The sequence below is a fragment of the Rattus norvegicus genome, chromosome 2, assembly GCF_021556685.1.
Source record: "Rattus norvegicus strain SHRSP/BbbUtx chromosome 2, alternate assembly SHRSP_T2T, whole genome shotgun sequence".
Taxonomy (NCBI): domain Eukaryota; kingdom Metazoa; phylum Chordata; class Mammalia; order Rodentia; family Muridae; genus Rattus; species Rattus norvegicus.
Genome location: NC_141535.1, coordinates 178507722 through 178529190, shown reverse-complemented (window position 1 = coordinate 178529190; position 21469 = coordinate 178507722). Strand labels below are relative to the sequence as shown.

General features: G+C 38.1%; 1 protein-coding gene across 1 annotated transcript; it reads right to left on the bottom strand.

Annotated features, from left to right (window-relative positions):
* Window positions 1-551: 551 nt before the first annotated feature.
* Window positions 552-20967, bottom strand: LOC147996368 (uncharacterized). Its single transcript, XM_087638619.1, has 5 exons — window positions 20919-20967; window positions 7908-8880; window positions 6704-6807; window positions 5632-5698; window positions 552-3090 (listed from the first exon to the last, which is right to left on the bottom strand). The coding sequence occupies exons 1-2, from the start codon at window positions 20965-20967 to the stop codon at window positions 7913-7915; spliced, it is 1017 nt and encodes a 338-aa protein (XP_087494745.1). The 3' UTR covers window positions 552-3090; window positions 5632-5698; window positions 6704-6807; window positions 7908-7912.
* Window positions 20968-21469: the final 502 nt, after the last annotated feature.

The window sequence follows — 21469 nt, the reverse complement described above, 5'->3', positions numbered from 1 at the left end:
CCCATAAGATTGTGTATAGCTTCTGTAAGGCAAAGGACATTTTCAAAAGGAAGAAATGCCAACTAACAGATTGGGAAAAGATATTTACCACTCCTACATCTGGCAGAGGGTTAACACCCAATATATACAAAGAACTCAAGAAGTTAGACTCCAAAGAATCAAATAACCCTATTAAAATGGGGTACAGAGCTAAACAAAGAATACTCAGTGGATTAATATCGAATAAATGAGAAGTACCTAAAAAAATGTTCCCCATTCTTACTCTTCAGGGAAATGCAAATAAAAACAAGCCTGCAATTCCACCACACACCAGTCAGAGTGGCTAAGGTAAAAAAACTCAGGTGACAACAGATGCTATTGAGAATATGTAGGAAGAGGTACACTCCTCCATTATTGGTAGGATTTCAACCTGGTTGAACCACTCTGGAAATGTCTGGTGTATCCTCAGAAAATTGAAAATAGTGCTACCTGAGTACGCAGCTATACCCCTTCTGGGCATATATTCAGAAGATGCTCCAACATATACCAAGGACACATGCTCCGCTATGTTTATAGAAGCCTTATTTATAATACCCGGAAGCTGGAAACAACCTAAATATCCCTAAACAGAGGGATGGATACAGAAAATGGGGTACATTAACAAAATGGGAACTACTCAGCTATTAAAAACAATGACTTCATAAAATTTAAAGGTAAATGGATAGAACTAGAAAATATCATCCTTAGTGAGGTAACCTAATCACAAAAACACACATGGTAGGTATTCATGCATAAGTGCATATTAGACAAAAGATCTGATTAACCAAGATACAATCCACAGACCACATGAAGCTCAAGAATTACCAAAGTGAGAATGCTTCAATCTTTCTAAGAAGGGGGAACAAAAACATTGATAAGAGGAGATAATGCAAAAAAGTTTGGGGTAGAGACTGAAGGAATGGCCATTCAGAACTTGCTCCACCTGGGCTCCAGCCCATATACATATAAGCCAACAAAGAAAGATGGTATTGCTCATGCTAAAAAGTGCAGGCTGACAGGAGCCTGTTATAGCTCTCTCCTGAAAGACTCTGAAAAAACATGACAAATAGAGAGGTGAATGCTCACAGCCTACCATTAAATTGAGAAAGGGGTCCCCATTAGAGGAGTTAGAGAAAATGTTGAAGGAACTTAAAGTGTTTGCACCCCATAAGAATAACAATAACAATCAACCAGAGATCCCAAAACTAAACCACCATCCAAAGAGTACACATGGACACGCCCATGGGTTCAGCTGCATATGTAGCAGAGGATGGCCCTGTTGGGCACCAGTGGGAGGAGAAGCCCTTGGTTCTGCTGAGGATCCATGCCCCAGTGTAGGGGAATGCACTTTTGGTGAGGCAGGATGGGGATGGTGGATGGGTGGGGGAACACACTCAAAGAAGTAGGGGGAGGGCAAATGGGATAGGTGGTTTATAAATGGGAAAATGTTATCCCCAGGAAAAGGGATAACATTTAAAATGTAAATAAAACATACCCAATAAAAAAGGAATTGTATGTAGCATGATAAACATTCACATTTTGTCCTTTGAACACATATGTCCCTGACACTGAGACTTAGATCACAGGAAGCAGGAGATATTATTGAAGAAAGAGACCAATGTATATTTTCAGGTGGATGTTTGAAGTCTAAGAGAAACAAGGATTCTGTGATGAATTTGAGGAAGATGCAGAGTTAAATAAAGCTACAGCCTCAGATTGAAGCCATAGACATTGGGCAGGGCCAATAGCTTATGATCATCTCAGGTGTGAAGCAGAATGAGATCACAGGTTTCAGTGCAGATCTCAACTCAGTCTCAGTTTTTTCTGCAAGTTATTTCTCCTTTAGACTTCAGTATTGCCACTCATAAAATAAGATGTCAGTTATTGTCAGAGGTGTTACAAGATATGAGGGTGATTCCTCATCACAGAAAGGAGAGTTAGACAGACTTGGTTGAAAATGTAGCCTACAGAGAGATAAGGAATTAGCTAGAGGATGGAGTGACTCTGGTGTGATGGTCCAGAGAATCTCAAAACTGACAGACTACCAATAAGGAGATTCTTTATTATACAGGTTATACAGAACAAAGACAGAATGTTGATTATCTTAGTGATATAGATTATATATTTGACTTTTCATTACATATCCAGTATTTATCAGTTCAGTCACTAATAGAAAGTACAAAGAAAGTAAAAAAAGATTGTTATTAGACTTATGAATTTAAAGTATCCAAGAAATATCACCTGCAAAGCAAACACATTTAGTATATGACAAAATGTGATTTGGATGGCAATTTGTGCTCTTTGAATGCCTACAAGCAAAGAGAGAGAGAGAGAGAGAGAGAGAGAGAGAGAGAGAGAGAGAGAGGGGGGGGGGGGAACATCTGAACTTTTCTTTTAATGAATAACAAAACCTATTCCGTGACTTCTTTTACTATGTTTCATAATCTGTGCTATAAAGTAGGGTATTTTTACTTTAGTCAAGATATCTTATTTACTGAAATTTATTCTTTCAGGAGTGTACCCTTTATGACCCCACCCCCATCTTTAAACTTCATTTTTGAGACTTCTAATATATTATAATAAAAAGGGACCTTTACTTTATCATCTTTATTCCTGGCCAGTCCCAGTTTGTAAATTGCCTCTATTTGATATGCATCAATTATACCATTTGAGTTTCCTCAGAGAAAGATTCCATAAAAAGATTCCAAGAGCATGTGCTAATCTTTCCTTATTGATCTCCGATCCATAATGAACACTTTCAAATACAGGTCAGATAAAGTTAATTTTAGGATTTTCCTAAAAGAACTTAGACATAACTTTTTGTTATCAGGAAAAGACAATAAATGCATAATCCTAAACCATGCAATACAGAGACACCACAACCAAAACATTTAGAAATAGAAGGACAGTGATTGTAGTAATGCTTTGCTAGAACTGTGTCAAGCAGCTGTCCTGGCTTCATAACTCTCCATGACTCTTCATGTATCTTGTGGATATGGCAGTGTTAAGTACTCATTCCTTGATATGTGAATTTCTTCAACATTAATTCCATGTGATTCAGTTAATAGAAATCTGAAAAGGGATCATGTCAGAGAGATGCCTAATGTATCTTCTATTCTCTAGACAGTACTTATGTACACCAAAAAACATGTAATCATGTTTTAAGAACTGTCAAGTTCAAGGTGATGGAGAGGTAGCCAATGGTTAAGAGTAGATACTGCTCTGGTAGAGAGAGGGGTCAATTTTACAAGTTCAGTTTCCAGCATCCACATCAGTGAGCTTAGATTACTTGTATTTTCTGTTCCTGGGAGGGAAGATCATTTATTCCTGGCCTATAAAGCACCTGGACTCACATAACATATTCACACATATATAATTAGATTAAAAGAATAAATATATTTAAAAGAGTATTTAAAAGCTCACGTCCATGTAATTTAACAATTCTTATCTACTGAATATTTTCTGCATATGTAATAATTTTTGAATTGATAAAACATCTTAGTGCTGTAAAGGCAGCCTTGATCTGGAGGAATTGGCATTTATTTATATATATAACTCCCAAACTCAGAATAAAAATCATTGAGAGAATTATGATGATAAAATACTGTGGAGATAATTCACTCTGGTCAACATATCAGCTACCATTCAGTATGTGAATAATATTATAAATAATATGTATACTGTTTATATGATGGCTATTTTCTTTTACTTTAAGTGACTTTAGAAATCCTAAACATACAATTCTCTGAGGGATAATTTAGATTCAGTAAACTGATGTAGGAAATGCACATTAATTTTGGAGCTTATTCTTGTGCTAAGATAATAAATTGTTCAAGTAAAAAAAAAGCAAGCAAGCAAGCAAATAAACAACAACAACAACAAAAAAAAACCCTATCATTCCTTCATCGCCTCTTCCAAGAGTCCAAATGTTACATGATCCTGAAACGATAATCTTATTAATATAATACACTCTCACTGAAACTGTGAAGAAACACAAATTCTTCCTTCAGTTGCTTTTATAAAAATCTTTAGTAATTATAATTTTATTTCTTTTACAACCTAATTGAAGTTCTGCCTCTCTCCTCTCCTTTTAGTCTCTCCCCTCCAGTTTTACTGGCCACCTTCCTATATACTCTTTATTTTCTCTTCAAAAAAGTTCTAGGTTCAAAGGATATAATCTGGACATGGAATTTCAGATTGAAGACTCTTCTATTAAATCTTGATAAGGCCATCCAGTAAAGAAAAAGACTATCAAAGGCACACCACAGAGACTGAGGTAACTTCCTCACTTAATCTTAGGAATCTCACAAGAAGATCAAGCTACGCACTATGTCATATGTGCTGAGGATCACTGCCATGAATGATCCACATATGAAGGTTCAGTATCTGGAAGACACTATGGGTTTCAGTTGTCTGATTCTGTGGAGTTTCTTTCAGTGTCCTTGACTTCCTCTAGCTCCTACAATCCCTCTTCCCTCTCACTGGGTTTCCTATCTTCTTCCTAATGTTTGCCTGTGTGTTTCTGCATCTATTTTTATCAGTACCCATAGCAAGCCTCTTACCCATAGTGACTGGGCTTGAAATCAATTATCACTGATGAATAAGTATAGTAGAATATCATTATTAATCATTTCATTTACTTTTTTGCCTGTTGTGTTTGGTTCTATACTAGTTCTCTGGGCTATCCAGCAACTATTCCTTGCTCTACAAACAATGTCAGTGTTGGGCTTTCATTTAGGGAATGAATCTTAAGCAGGTTAACCATTCCCACAATTTCTGCACCAATTTTACCCCCAGAAAATCATGTGGGGAAGAAAAGTTATAGGTTGAAATATTATGGCTTGCTTGTTGTTTTATTCGCTCTACTAGAAGTCTTGCCTTGTAAGAGGAGGTGGACAATTTAGGCTTTTTTATCTACATTTCTAAGAGTCTGAGCTAGAGTTGCCTTCTTATGTTGCTTTTTTAAAAATATTTTGTCACAACAGTGAGAATGGTAACTAAGGTAGCCTCAAAATTAAATCTTAAAAAAATTCTAAGAAAAGGCTAGCATTTTCCTGTATGAAAGAAGCAAATTTCAAAGCACTTTAGACTTTTTTAAATGAATGGCTCTCATATACTCATATATTGAATGATTATTCTTCAGAATGTGGCACTGTTTGAAAAGAATCAGGACTTGTGGTCATGTTGTAATAGGTGTGTCATTGTCAATGGAACTATGTCACTTGCATGGTATAAAAGTTAACTCAGTTTCACTCTTCCTGATATCCATGGATAAAATATTAGCTATTGTTCCAGCATCCTGTTTGGCTGTGTGCTAATTTGTTCCTCCCATAGTTATCATGAACCAAATGCTAAAACTCCAAATAAACCCAAATTAATGTTTTTTTTAAATTTCTATTCCTTTTGTGTCTTTTCACAGCAATTAGACACTGACTGAGACATTACTGATTTATGAAGGGTGATACCAATCTCAATGTCGTATATTTACTCAGGAGCAATGCCACAAAATAGTAAAGCCACTGCAAACAGGACACTGGGAACATGAATGTCATTCAACTCAAAAATAGATGTCATTTAACAAAAGCATGTCTAATAAGAGTAGAGGAAACAGACCTGGCTGGGAAGAGTTGAAAAGTTATGACAATGAACCTGGGTGCATCTTCATGTGTTCCCAGGATACCTACAAGAAGAAAGATTGCATTAACCCTGGAGCACAGAGACAATCAGATTCTGCTCACTTTGTAAAAGCACGACACAACACTGCATGGCACCCTGTCTCCATCCCAAGGGAGACACCTGAATCAGAAAACTAAGGATCACCTACACATTTCATGTGCACTATAAAATGAAGAAGGTGATGCTATGTCTAGCAAGACTATTCTACAACCATCTTCTTTTTTTTTTTTCCTTTTTTTTTTTTTTTCAGGTTTTTTTTTTTTTTTTTTTTATTAACTTGAGTATTTCTTATATACATTTCGAGTGTTATTCCCTTTCCCGGTTTCCGGGCAAACATCCCCCTCCCCCCTCCCCTTCCTTATGGGTGTTCCCCTCCCAACCCTCCCCCCATTGCCGCCCTCCCCCCATAGACTAGTTCACTGTGGGTTCAGTCTTAGCAGGACCCAGGGCTTCCCCTTCCACTGATGCTCTTACTAGGATATTCATTGCTACCTATGGGGTCAGAGTCCAGGGTCAGTCCATGTATAGTCTTTAGGTAGTGGCTTAGTCCCTGGAAGCTCTGGTTGCTTGGCATTGTTGTACTTTTGGAGTCTCGAGCCCCTTCAAGCTCTTCCAGTTCTTTCTCTGATTCCTTCAATAGGGGACCTATTCTCAGTTCAGTGGTTTGCTGCTGGCATTCGCCTCTATATTTGCTGTATTCTGGCTGTGTCTCTCAGGAGCGATCTACATCCGGCTCCTGTCGGTCTGCACTTCTTTGCTTCATCCATCTTGTCTAATTGGGTGGCTGTATATGTATGGGCCACATGTGGAGCAGGCTCTGAATGGGTGTTCCTTCAGTCTCTGTTTTAATCTTTGCCTCTCCCTTCCCTGCCAAGGGTATTCTTTTTCCTCATTTAAAGAAGGAGTGAAGCATTCACATTTTGATCATCCGTCTTGAGTTTCGTTTGTTCTAGGGATCTAGGGTAATTCAAGCATTTGGGCTAATAGCCACTTATCAATGAGTGCATACCATGTATGTCTTTCTGTGATTGGGTTAGCTCACTCAGGATGATATTTTCCAGTTTACAACCATCTTCTACAACAATAAGGAATTGCCAAACTCTTGGAGGTGTTCTGGGCATTAAGGACTTCCACAGTTGACAAAAGCAATAATTTCTAAAAATTTATCTGAATCAGTTCTGGGTGAACTCTGTAGATATTTCATTTCCAGTATTTAACTTTTGTGGATCATCTTCATAAAATCCTGGAAAAAGTTCTGGTCCTCATCTTTATATTTAAGACTACCAACTTGCCCATAGGTGGACTGAGTGATGATTCACGGCATGTTTCGAATTAAGTAATATTCGAGGTGTCTAACTCAGTTCCTTATTCTTCAAAGACCCCTGAAAAATGAAAAGGCTACCTATTCTCTTTAAAAAGTGATGATATCATCCAGCTGTTTCCACTCATTCTTTCCATCTTATTTTAAGGTCTTTTTGTGAAGACTTCTCTATGTTTCATTAAGCATAAAAGTAAACTCAGAGAAAAGGCATCCAAAAGTTTTAAGATTTCCTTCTCATCCTAGGAATACAAACTAAACCTTCTACCTGCTAGACCTGTCAGACTATAGAGTCTTTACCTGTAACCCCAACTGTTTAGTTTCTGGTGTTTGAAATTCACAACATGAAGCCTTAGGAGAAAGTATAGGAACTTCCAGATCCAGGAACCTTGTCAGTTTTGACAGACAGACAGGCACTTCACCTCTTGGTGATTATGAAATATTAACTCTTGGTGCTTCCAATAAAATCCTCAGTTTTCCCCAATTAAGAAGCTCTGAAAGTGTTATTGAAGAATTATGTGATAAAAACCATTGTCCTTAGTCTTGAAACATGGGCATATTCAAAAGGAAACTATTAGCACCACAACTTAATATTTGGGCATATGGAAAATAGCTGGATCAGCATTAGACACTTCTTATCAAATAACATACTGAATCTCATTCATTCAGAAAAAGTGTCCCCCTCACAGCAAATAAAATGAAGCTTTTCAAAATAGGGTAGGCAACTAGTAAAAATGTAAATAAGAAAATGTTCAAATTCTTCATCAACCTAAGGAAAGTCAATTTCCAATTTCCCAATTTGCTTAAATCAAGGCCAACAAATCTATAGAGGCAATAAATCAATCTGCTGCCTGAAAATTATGAGAATCTACCAAAGCTCTGATTAAAAGGATACTAGTTTCAGAGACACCGCCGGAACCTGAAAGAAACAGACCAGATAAACAGTTCTCTGCACCCAAATCCCGTGGGAGGGAGAGCTAAACCTTCAGAGAGGCAGACAAGCCTGGGAAACCAGAAGAGACTGCTCCCTGCACACACATCTCGGACGCCAGAGGAAAAAGCCAAAGACCATCTGGAACCCTGGTGCACTGAAGCTCCCGGAAGGGGCGGCACAGGTCTCCCTGGTTGCTGCCGCTGCAGAGAGCCCCTGGGCAGCACCCCACGAGCGAACCTGAGCCTCGGGACCACAGGTAAGACCAAATTTTCTGCTGCAAGAAAGCTGCCTGGTGAGCTTGGGACACGGAAGCAGAATTTCTCTAGGAGGAACGGTCTGTGTTTACCGGAAGTCCCACACCCGCGGATCCCGGCCCGCAGCAGCTCTCTGCTCCCAGACCTGGTGAGAGAGAGACCCAACTGCCTGGTCAGGTGGGCACTCCTGAGGCTGCAGAGCGGAAGAGACCACCAACACTGCTCACCCCTGCCCACATCCCTGGCCCAAGAGGAAACTGTATAAGGCCTCTGGGCTCCCGTGGGGGAGGGCCCAGGAGCGGCAGGACTTCTGCGCCTGAGACACCGCCGGAACCTGAAAGAAACAGACCAGATAAACAGTTCTCTGCACCCAAATCCCGTGGGAGGGAGAGCTAAACCTTCAGAGAGGCAGACAAGCCTGGGAAACCAGAAGAGACTGCTCCCTGCACACACATCTCGGACGCCAGAGGAAAAAGCCAAAGACCATCTGGAACCCTGGTGCACTGAAGCTCCCGGAAGGGGCGGCACAGGTCTTCCTGGTTGCTGCCGCTGCAGAGAGCCCCTGGGCAGCACCCCACGAGCGAACCTGAGCTTCGGGACCACAGGTAAGACCAAATTTTCTGCTGCAAGAAAGCTGCCTGGTGAACTCAAGACACAGGCCCACAGGAACAGCTGAAGACCTGTAGAGAGGAAAAACTACACGCCGGAAAGCAGAACACACTGTCCCCATAACTGACTGAAAGAGAGGAAAACAGGTCTACAGCACTCCTGACACACAGGCTTATAGGTCAGTCTAGCCACTGTCAGAAATAGCAGAACAAAGTAACACTAGAGATAATCTGATGGCGAGAGGCAAGCGCAGGAACCCAAGCAACAGAAACCAAGACTGCATGCCATCATCGGAGCCCAATTCTCCCGCCAAAACAAACATGGAATATCCAAACACACCAGAAAAGCAAGATCTAGTTTCAAAATCATATTTGATCATGATGCTGGAGGACTTCAAGAAAGACATGAACACACTTAGGGAAACACAGGAAATCATTAATAAACAAGTAGAGGCCTACAGAGAGGAATGGCAAAAATCCCTGAAAGAATTCCAGGAAAACACAATCAAACAGATGAAGGAATTAAAAATGGAAATAGAAGCAATCAAGAAAGAACACATGGAAACAACCCTGGATATAGAAAACCAAAAGAAGAGACAAGGAGCTGTAGATACAAGCTTCACCAACAGAATACAAGAGATGGAAGAGAGAATCTCAGGAGCAGAAGATTCCATAGAAATCATTGACTCAACTGTCAAAGATAATGTAAAGCGGAAAAAGCTACTGGTCCAAAACATACAGGAAATCCAGGACTCAATGAGAAGATCAAACCTAAGGATAATAGGTATAGAAGAGAGTGAAGACTCCCAGCTCAAAGGACCAGTAAATATCTTCAACAAAATCATAGAAGAAAACTTCCCTAACCTAAAAAAAGAGATACCCATAGGCATACAAGAAGCCTACAGAACTCCAAATAGATTGGACCAGAAAAGAAACACCTCCCGTCACATAATTGTCAAAACACCAAACGCACAAAATAAAGAAAGAATATTAAAAGCAGTAAGGGAAAAAGGTCAAGTAACATATAAAGGGAGACCTATCAGAATCACACCAGACTTCTCGCCAGAAACTATGAAGGCCAGAAGATCCTGGACTGATGTCATACAGACCCTAAGAGAACACAAATGCCAGCCCAGGTTACTGTATCCAGCAAAACTCTCAATTAACATTGATGGAGAAACCAAGATATTCCATGACAAAACCAAATTTACACAATATCTTTCTACAAATCCAGCACTACAAAGGATAATAAATGGTAAAGCCCAACATAAGGAGGCAAGCTATACCCTAGAAGAAGCAAGAAACTAATCGTCTTGGCAACAAAACAAAGAGAATGAAAGCACACAAACATAACCTCACATCCAAATATGAATATAAAGGGAAACAATAATCACTATTCCTTAATATCTCTCAATATCAATGGCCTCAACTCCCCAATAAAAAGACATAGATTAACAAACTGGATACGCAACGAGGACCCTGCATTCTGCTGCCTACAGGAAACACACCTCAGAGACAAAGACAGACACTACCTCAGAGTGAAAGGCTGGAAAACAACTTTCCAAGCAAATGGTCAGAAGAAGCAAGCTGGAGTAGCCATTCTAATATCAAATAAAATCAATTTCCAACTAAAAGTCATCAAAAAAGATAAGGAAGGACACTTCATATTCATCAAAGGAAAAATCCACCAAGATGAACTCTCAATCCTAAATATCTATGCCCCAAATACAAGGGCACCTACATACGTAAAAGAAACCTTACTAAAGCTCAAAACACACATTGCACCTCACACAATAATAGTGGGAGATTTCAACACCCCACTCTCATCAATGGACAGATCATGGAAACAGAAATTAAACAGTGATGTCGACAGACTAAGAGAAGTCATGAGCCAAATGGACTTAACGGATATTTATAGAACATTCTATCCTAAAGCAAAAGGATATACCTTCTTCTCAGCTCCTCATGGTACTTTCTCCAAAATTGACCATATAATTGGTCAAAAAACGGGCCTCAACAGGTACAGAAAGATAGAAATAATCCCATGCGTGCTATCGGACCACCACGGCCTAAAACTGGTCTTCAATAACAATAAGGGAAGAATGCCCACATATACGTGGAAATTGAACAATGCTCTACTCAATGATAACCTGGTCAAGGAAGAAATAAAGAAAGAAATTAAAAACTTTTTAGAATTTAATGAAAATGAAGATACAACATACTCAAACTTATGGGACACAATGAAAGCTGTGCTAAGAGGAAAACTCATAGCGCTGAGTGCCTGCAGAAAGAAACAGGAAAGAGCATATGTCAGCAGCTTGACAGCACACCTAAAAGCTCTAGAACAAAAAGAAGCAAATACACCCAGGAGGAGTAGAAGGCAGGAAATAATCAAACTCAGAGCTGAAATCAACCAAGTAGAAACAAAAAGGACCATAGAAAGAATCAACAAAACCAAAAGTTGGTTCTTTGAGAAAATCAACAAGATAGATAAACCCTTAGCCAGACTAACGAGAGGACACAGAGAGTGCGTCCAAATTAACAAAATCAGAAATGAAAAGGGAGACATAACTACAGATTCAGAGGAAATTCAAAAAATCATCAGATCTTACTATAAAAACCTATATTCAACAAAATTTGAAAATCTTCAGGAAATGGACAATTTCCTAGACAGATACCAGGTATCAAAGTTAAATCAGGAACAGATAAACCAGTTAAACAACCCCATAACTCCTAAGGAAATAGAAGCAGTCATTAAAGGTCTCCCAACCAAAAAGAGCCCAGGTCCAGATGGGTTTAGTGCAGAATTCTATCAAACCTTCATAGAAGACCTCATACCAATATTATCCAAACTATTCCACAAAATTGAAACAGATGGAGCCCTACCGAATTCCTTCTACGAATCTACAATTACTCTTATACCTAAACCACACAAAGACACAACAAAGAAAGAGAACTTCAGACCAATTTCCCTTATGAATATCGACGCAAAAATACTCAATAAAATTCTGGCAAACCGAATTCAAGAGCACATCAAAACAATCATCCACCATGATCAAGTAGGCTTCATCCCAGGCATGCAGGGATGGTTTAATATACGGAAAACCATCAACGTGATCCATTATATAAACAAACTGAAAGAACAGAACCACATGATCATTTCATTAGATGCTGAGAAAGCATTTGACAAAATTCAACACCCCTTCATGATAAAAGTCCTGGAAAGAATAGGAATTCAAGGCCCATACCTAAACATAGTAAAAGCCATATACAGCAAACCAGTTGCTAACATTAAACTAAATGGAGAGAAACTTGAAGCAATCCCACTAAAATCAGGGACTAGACAAGGCTGCCCACTCTCTCCCTACTTATTCAATATAGTTCTTGAAGTTCTAGCCAGAGCAATCAGACAACAAAAGGAGATCAAAGGGATACAGATCGGAAAAGAAGAGGTCAAAATATCACTATTTGCAGATGATATGATAGTATATTTAAGTGATCCCAAAAGTTCCACCAGAGAACTACTAAACCTGATAAACAACTTCAGCAAAGTGGCTGGGTATAAAATTAACTCAAATAAATCAGTTGCCTTCCTCTATACAAAAGAGAAACAAGCCGAGAAAGAAATTAGGGAAACGACACCCTTCATAATAGACCCAAATAATATAAAGTACCTCGGTGTGACTTTAACCAAGCAAGTAAAAGATCTGTACAATAAGAACTTCAAGACACTGAAGAAAGAAATTGAAGAAGACCTCAGAAGATGGAAAGATCTCCCATGCTCATGGATTGGCAGGATTAATATAGTAAAAATGGCCATTTTACCAAACGCAATCTACAGATTCAATGCAATCCCCATCAAAATACCAATCCAATTCTTCAAAGAGTTAGACAGAACAATTTGCAAATTCATCTGGAATAACAAAAAACCCAGGATAGCTAAAGCTATCCTCAACAATAAAAGGACTTCAGGGGGAATCACTATCCCTGAACTCAAGCAGTATTACAGAGCAATAGTGATAAAAACTGCATGGTATTGGTACAGAGACAGACAGATAGACCAATGGAATAGAATTGAAGACCCAGAAATGAACCCACACACCTATGGTCACTTGATTTTTGACAAAGGAGCCAAAACCATCCAATGGAAAAAAGATAGCATTTTCAGCAAATGGTGCTGGTTCAACTGGAGGGCAACATGTAGAAGAATGCAGATCGATCCATGCTTATCACCCTGTACAAAGCTTAAGTCGAAGTGGATCAAGGACCTCCACATCAAACCAGACACACTCAAACTAATAGAAGAAAAACTAGGGAAGCATCTGGAACACATGGGCACTGGAAAAAATTTCCTGAACAAAACACCAATGGCTTATGCTCTAAGATCAAGAATTGACAAATGGGATCTCATAAAACTGCAAAGCTTCTGTAAGGCAAAGGACACTGTGGTTAGGACAAAACGGCAACCAACAGATTGGGAAAAGATCTTTACCAACCCTACAACAGATAGAGGCCTTATATCCAAAATATACAAAGAACTCAAGAAGTTAGACCGCAGGGAAACAAATAACCCTATTAAAAAATGGGGTTCAGAGCTAAACAAAGAATTCACAGCTGAGGAATGCCGAATGGCTGAGAAACACCTAAAGAAATGTTCAACATCTTTAGTCATAAGGGAAATGCAAATCAAAACAACCCTGAGATTTCACCTCACACCAGTGAGAATGGCTAAGATCAAAAACTCAGGTGACAGCAGATGCTGGCGAGGATGTGGAGAAAGAGGAACACTCCTCCATTGTTGGTGGGATTGCAGACTGGTAAAACCATTCTGGAAATCAGTCTGGAGGTTCCTCAGAAAATTGGACATTGAACTGCCTGAGGATCCAGCTATACCTCTCTTGGGCATATACCCAAAAGATGCCTCAACATATAAAAGAGACACGTGCTCCACTATGTTCATCGCAGCCTTATTTATAATAGCCAGAAAATGGAAAGAACCCAGATGCCCTTCAACAGAGGAATGGATACAGAAAATGTGGTACATCTACACAATGGAATACTACTCAGCTATCAAAAACAACGAGTTTATGAAATTCGTAGGCAAATGGTTGGAACTGGAAAATATCATCCTGAGTGAACTAACCCAATCACAGAAAGACATACATGGTATGCACTCATTGATAAGTGGCTATTAGCCCAAATGCTTGAATTACCCTAGATCCCTAGAACAAACGAAACTCAAGACGGATGATCAAAATGTGAATGCTTCACTCCTTCTTTAAATGAGGAAAAAGAATACCCTTGGCAGGGAAGGGAGAGGCAAAGATTAAAACAGAGACTGAAGGAACACCCATTCAGAGCCTGTCCCACATTTGGCCCATACATATACAGCCACCCAATTGGACTAGATGGATGAAGCAAAGAAGTGCAGACCGACAGGAGCCGGATGTAGATCGCTCCTGAGAGACACAGCCAGAATACAGCAAATACAGAGGCGAATGCCAGCAGCAAACCACTGAACTGAGAATAGGTCCCCTATTGAAGGAATCAGAGAAAGAACTGGAAGAGCTTGAAGGGGCTCGAGACCCCAAAAGTACAACAATGCCAAGCAACCAGAGCTTCCAGGGACTAAGCCACTACCTAAAGACTATACATGGACTGACCCTGGACTCTGACCCCATAGGTAGCAATGAATATCCTAGTAAGAGCACCAGTGGAAGGGGAAGCCCTGGGTCCTGCTAAGACTGAACCCCCAGTGAACTAGTCTTTGGGGGGAGGGCGGCAATGGTGGGAGGGTTGGGAGGGGAACACCCATAAGGAAGGGGAGGGGGGAGGGGGATGTTTGCCCGGAAACCGGGAAAGGGAATAACACTCGAAATGTATATAAGAAATACTCAAGTTAATAAAAAAAAAAAAAAAAAAAAAAAAGGATACTAGTTTCTAGATTACATAATAATGATGGTTCCCCAACTATATGTCTTTATAAAGCAACCATGTTTAAATCTTCTCAAATAGTGACCTGGATTTTGATAGATGAAATAAGGCATGTTCTTGCAGATTGCTGAATTCATGGCATCTCACTCTTTCACCAACTTTGAATGCTAAGTCTCAAAACAAATTAAGACTTAGAGCCAATAGCTATGTGTGTTCTATAAGCAAGTAAATGCATATCCAGTAGAAAAATGAGAGTAAAGAGTTACAAGGCCTAAGACAAATGGAAGAAATTATGTAGTGGTCAGTCCAAAACCAACATTCTAGGCAGGTAAACAAAACTAGTGTCAAGCTAAGAAACACAAGTACCTAATATAGAGGAATGGAAAGAAGTTTTGCTGATTGGAAACTAGCTTAAAAAGAAAGTATATGAGGAACATTCTCAACTGCATTTTATTTTGATGGAGACTACATGCTTAAGGAAGAGAGCATATGAAGAACGAAGACATTTCTGTTTACAAATACATGAACACTCTGTGAATTTCCACTCTGGGAATTCAGAATACAGACACTTCCTCTTCATTCATGATGATTATTCCCTCATTCAGTCTTGATCTTCAGACTCTGCCATTTCTCCAAGGTGTGTCAAAACTTCAGACTTTGTTTTCCCTGGCCCAGTATGGAAATCTCTGTTTAGAAATGTAGTATATTGGTCAGGATCTACTATTGTCTAGAGAACAGGGCAGCCAACAATTTGAAATGAAAGAAAAAGATAAGTATCTGGAGCTCTGATCTCTACAACTATGGAAAACCCAGTGTAACAAGGCTGGATATCGGGTCTGTGATTAACTCAAAATTCTTCCCTGGGAAAACACCAATTGTCAGAATTACTTCCTAATAACAGCCTTCAGTGAATCCTGCCATCATGCATTTTGAGATGTATGTAAATTGTATCTTGACATTAGGGAACTTTGTGGCCAGTGAGATATGTGTGCTCCAGATATCTGAAGGCAATGGGTTCAGGTAAATCTCCTCTTACTGCCTTTACCAGGGTACTCATGGTAGGGCCTACTTGGAGGAAATGAAGTAGATAACAGTTTTAGGACCCATCTCACCATGTATTATTACTAGAACTTCTGACCCATCACCATGCGTTCGTTTAATCTAAAGTTCATTAAACTTCTTTCTTAAACCTGCTTGTTCACCAATTCTGTCCAGTAGTCCTTTTTCTTTATCCCCACTCTCCTTACTTTCTGTACTTCTTTGGAGATACTTAAGGGTAAGTTTCTACTCTATGTTTCAACATAATTCAAATTTCAACTCTTTGGTCTGAATATACTCAAAAAAGGGATCTGAAAAGTACTGTGCTCAGTAAATGGAGTAGTGATAGCCTTGATGTGCTACTTATTGATGGGCCTCAGCATGATTCAGGGCTAGAATTATCTGCCACATCCTGTTGTCTTAAGTAGTAGACACAGTCCTTGAACTCCACCTTCTTCTAGAGCTGAGAATCCTAAATGTTAGCTTTATGGGAAGATTGATGTAGAGGGAATAAGAGAAAATACTTGGTTATGATGACAAAACTACTTCATATATTTTTCAACATTTAGCAATATTCTCATGTCTGGACTTTTAATTACAACTACATGTTTCACTATCATGATCAGTACTTAAACCCTTTAAATGGGAATGGTTTAGGACTTTAGTTTGGGAAGTGGGATTCAGAAAGATCTAAGGAGACCATCTCACTTTGAAAATATGACTTGTGAAAAATAAATTGAACAGACTTAGATGATGGCAACTCAACAGGAAAGGAAAAGGTAGGTCCATGAGATACTCACTTCAACTTAAAGAACACCTTCTAGTTTACATGTATAGTATCTGAGGCAGTAGTGCTGCTGTCCCAGATTTATTCCAAAGCAAGTAAGAGAAAGTGATCCTTAAATACATAAGGAAAAACTGTGGATAGTAGGTAATTTACTACTCAGTTCAAACATGATACTGACTGTTAACTGTCTAAGCCAAGTTCTGACAATATGTTCCAAAATTCAAAGAGGAGTTGTGGAGTCACAACAATATAAAGCACACACTCATCCACAAGTTCTTGGTGGATGAAGCAACTTCCAACAAACTTGTGCCAACAAATTTAAATGCATATATTCATACATATGTAAATATTTGATGGATGTAGCAAAGCTCCTACAAGTTCAAACATGCCTACGTACACATACAGGCATGCATACAGATAAACATATAAAAATTCACTCACTGATAGTACGGACCAAAACTCAAACCGTACATGTAAATGCATACACACATTTTGATGGATGGAGCAAACTCCAACAAGCAAGCTTCGACTAATTTATTTTTCTCTCAGTCTTTTTGTACCACCTAAGACAGAGTTCTCTATCTAAGAAAACTATTACCTCACAGCCAAGAGTTACATATTCTGTAAAAGCAATCATCAAAATACCTATACTTCAAAAACAGATTAAAATTATTATACAATAGGAAATTCCAACAGGATTATTGATGATGTATTATTCTTTTGAACTCATATCTAACTCACCATTCCCCATCTACCTTTCCACAATTTCATCATATCCACAAAGCAATAATTCTCTTGTCATTGATTAACAAAGTTTAAACAAGGCAATTTACAAAGGTAAACATTTTCCTATGCTCAGCTGACAACAATTTGTATTTACCTAGAAAACTAATTATCATTTACCCTATGTCTTATTTTTAATGTCTTATCCAGGTAAAATTAGTAATCATCATAGAGCTAACCACTCTTTATAACCATTTCTTTTCATGGTGCACAAGGAAACCTATGGCCATATCCCTAGATCACAAGATCTAGGAACTCAGATGCAACTAGAATGAAATATTTTCTTTGATTATTAGCTTGTCTCAGGCCTATTTTTTCACCAAGAGCAATTATGTGATTGCAATTCATGAAAGGTCAGTGTACTCCTTTTTCTAACTGATGTAGTACTCACTATTCCCCAAGTGGGCAATTCTGTTCTTAATTATACTTTTATTATATGTCTCTGGAAATACAATTTAAACAGTATCCTAAAGCATTCTATCAAGTACAGTAACTTCCTACATATGTTTAAATCAAATCATGAATTCCATAATATCATTAATTCATCTAAACCATATTATTTAATGAAAGTTCATATTCATTTTGATCTGTAGGAAAATTTCCCAGTAGAGTGAGCTATAACCTAGAAAGTAATCACACCAGGCTACATTCAATGAGCTTTTCTGCACTACCAATTACACTGTGCCAGCTATAAGGAATAAAGTAGCAAAAAGCATGATAAGGCACATCAGTCACAAGAAGCAATCTTGAGATGAAGCCCCCGAGGCTGTGCTTTGCAAATATACACTCATTGCATTGTGCAGCTGTGCCAAACAGTAGGCCTTCTCCAGGAAGCTCAACTGTCATCATTCATGGAGTCTCCAAGTCAATATTAACTTCAATATATTATATAAATATAATTACTAATAATAAATTAGGACTTCATAATTTTGTAATGATAAGAAATGATAAATCAATGAGAATTATTTAGTAGAGAATTATTTGTCTTTGAGGGAAAGAATATGTAAGTTAAATTTTTATTGCTGTACATAGCAACCAATGAAATTAAGTACAGTGAGGATCAATCAAGAAATACAGTTTATGATGGTGGGAAAGGTATTATGGTGGAAATAGCTCTAGACTTTGGAAACTGGAGGATGAGGTTGAATGCTCAAATTTCCAGGTGACCAGAAGCACAGTTTTTGTTAGGATGTGTATCTGAACTATAATCTGCAAAGATTCCTCCATTTCCAGAATCATGCTTTATGCAACAAAGCCCATAACTTTCCCATTATAGCTAAGGACCATGTCTATACACATGGTTTCTGGGGAACATTACATGTATAAAAAAAAAGTAACAGTCCATAAAAAGAGTCATGAGAAGAGACACAGGAAGACCTGTAGGGGATGATAGTGGTACCAGGGTAATACCCCATGTTCTGCTAAGTAACTAAGGGAGTATAAGGAGAGATTCTCCCCTATCCAACTTTTCATGGAGAACACAACTTGCCAACATAGACTGCAGATGGGTAGAATGTTAATAAATGCTCTCTTTAACCCAGATCAAGAAACATTAGTCATAAAATCTATGTAATAATAATCATAATCTGTTCTCTGAACTACGGGAAGTGAGTATACATCATTCAACAACACAGGTGCAGGAAATAACTCACAGGCCATTACTAGTAAGTTACCTTCCTCATAATCATAAAAAGGTTTAAAAGAAGTAAAGTAATTTTTAAACTTCACACATATCTGTTTGTGATGGCACAGACATGAAATTCCAGACCTCAAAAGACTGAGGCAGAGCATGAAGGTGGTCATTAGCCATGCATATGTACTGTGATATTATGTCAATAAGAATAGCTCAGGGAAAAGAATTCACTGCTTGGCATGTCGGAAACTCTGGTTTGATTCCATAACTGCATAAATATGGCATTGTGGTTAATTTTACTGCAACCGTCTGTCATCCAGAAGTAGAGAAGGAATCATCTGCAGTTCAAGGTTATCTATAGTGACTTTAAGGCTAATTTCTGGTACATGAAACATTATCTAAAGACTATCATAAAACTACCGTTATAAAACATATATGAATATATAAATAAAAACATACATATTTACTTAACTCAAAAGGCATCAAAAGAAAATACGCAGAGGATTATTGGCAAAATAAAAAAAGAAACAAAAATGTTTCTTCTGTAGTGTTTTCACTATAATACCATCATGGAAAGTTCCTATTCTATTCCTGTTCTTTTGTCACTCTGTCAGCTTCTGGTACGATGGTGAACATCTCTTTCAATAGGTCATAAGATGTTTCTGCTATAACTTTATTAAAAATATCCTCTATGCTCTTAGTGTCATGTTTGGTATCTTCGTCTATGACTAGGATTCAAAGGTTTGTGGGGTTCTTTGTTTTTAGTTGTGTCTTAACTACTGATGGTCTGATTCTGTTCTGTTTTAAATTTAGACTCAATTTCTGCACTACTTCTCCTATCCTGATATACTGTACTGCATATTGAATAGGCTCTCCACTGATGTTTTCATTTGGTGTACTAGATTTTTCACTTCTAGGATAATTTTAATTTGACATGTTTCAATCTCGACCCACTTCAGTCAGTGAAGTTATGTTTTTGTAGATTTCAGTAAATGCCAAAATTCTGCACGTGATAGCCAGCAGAGTTTAAGCAACTGAGTTTAATAGTGCCACAAACAAAGTATTACTTTTTTTCTTTACTTTGCAAGCAATCAAAACATGGTTGATATTTACAGTTACCTTAAGTGAGAACGAGTTCAGTGAGAGGAAACACACGTGGTATTATGTCTTATCATCTTTAGATATGTGGCAAGACCCAATCATTGTCTTTTCAGGCCTGTGCCTTTCCCACAGAAATGATGTGGACTTGTCAGGTCATTGGCATCATGTGGTGTTTTCATGTATATTTACTTATCATAGTTTATGAATTTTTCTAGAAGAATTGTTATCTAATGCTCCTATGCAAAATCTAGATGATCCTGCATGTTATGTGAGAAGTCTCAAATGTTAAAGCATCATCTGCCACATAGATATTTACAGACAATGTGGTCTTTATCCATAAATTGTCAATTTCTGCTCAATCTTGAAGGGTTGTTCCTCTTAGTTCAACCAGTTTCTGATTTGTCTCTATCAGTATAGTGACATTGACCTTAGTATCTTTGCCATAAATACATGCTATTTTGAATAACTCATGTATCATCCTCCTATAGATATAGGAAGAAGGGGTGGTGTAGCAATGGCAATGCCATTTGTATCATACACATGAAAGTTAGCATTACATTATGCATGGAGAGTTCCTGAGATGTCTAGTATGTGAGAGCAGGAGAGGCACAATACAGCTAAGTCATAATCTCTTCCAAATTCTCTTGAAAAACCTACAAAAGTATAATTATCATAAAATAACAGCTACCTATAGCAATCTTGTTTCAGATTTCCAGGAAATATTTCCATTGTGATAAAATAATCAGGCATATCATATTAATTAATGTACAGGAAGTGATATAATTTCATTTTAAAATAAAAGCCACTCTCAGCAGCCAAGGCCCATTAAGTTGCCTCCTCGGTACACTGCTTTTGAAATCAAACTTTTTTCAGTAAGGTCCATGTCGTGCCACTTGAAGCCAAAAATTTAGGATCTTATTTACTAATGTAATGTATACACCATGAAGCATAGATTCTGTTTATAGAAAAGTAAAAAATCATTTTGACACTTTTAGAAGGCAAGCTTTCCAAAATTATAGAATTGTAGAGTCAATTTAGAGTTACTGAATCATTGCTATTTCATCTACATTGATTGATGACATTCTGCAAGCTGTTTATTTACACCTTTCATTTACATAAATGTTTAGATAAATTCTTGTTCATTTTATGTAGTCTATATTAACAGTAGGAAAATATAGTAATGCTCTAAGATAACATGCTTTCCCCAAATTGGCACTCCCATGTTAGCAACCTAAGGGCATAGGTAGCATTCAAATACTTAATATGAAACAGAGTCATCACCATGTAAGTACAAAGTTTTGTGCATGTTTTGCAAGAAATGTTCACATTCTTGAGAAAGTTTCTTCCAAGGAATCATATGTCTTCATTCAGATTTTCATTCTGTA

Coding starts and splice junctions, on each gene's coding strand:
- LOC147996368 (XM_087638619.1), bottom strand. CDS start 20,967: ATGGACCTTACTGAAAAAAGTTTGATTTCAAAAGCAGTGTACCGAGGA. Junction 8,881..20,918: donor AAAAGCAGTGTACCGAGGAG/GCAACTTAATGG, acceptor TCCTCTCTACAG/GTCTTCAGCTGTTCCTGTGG.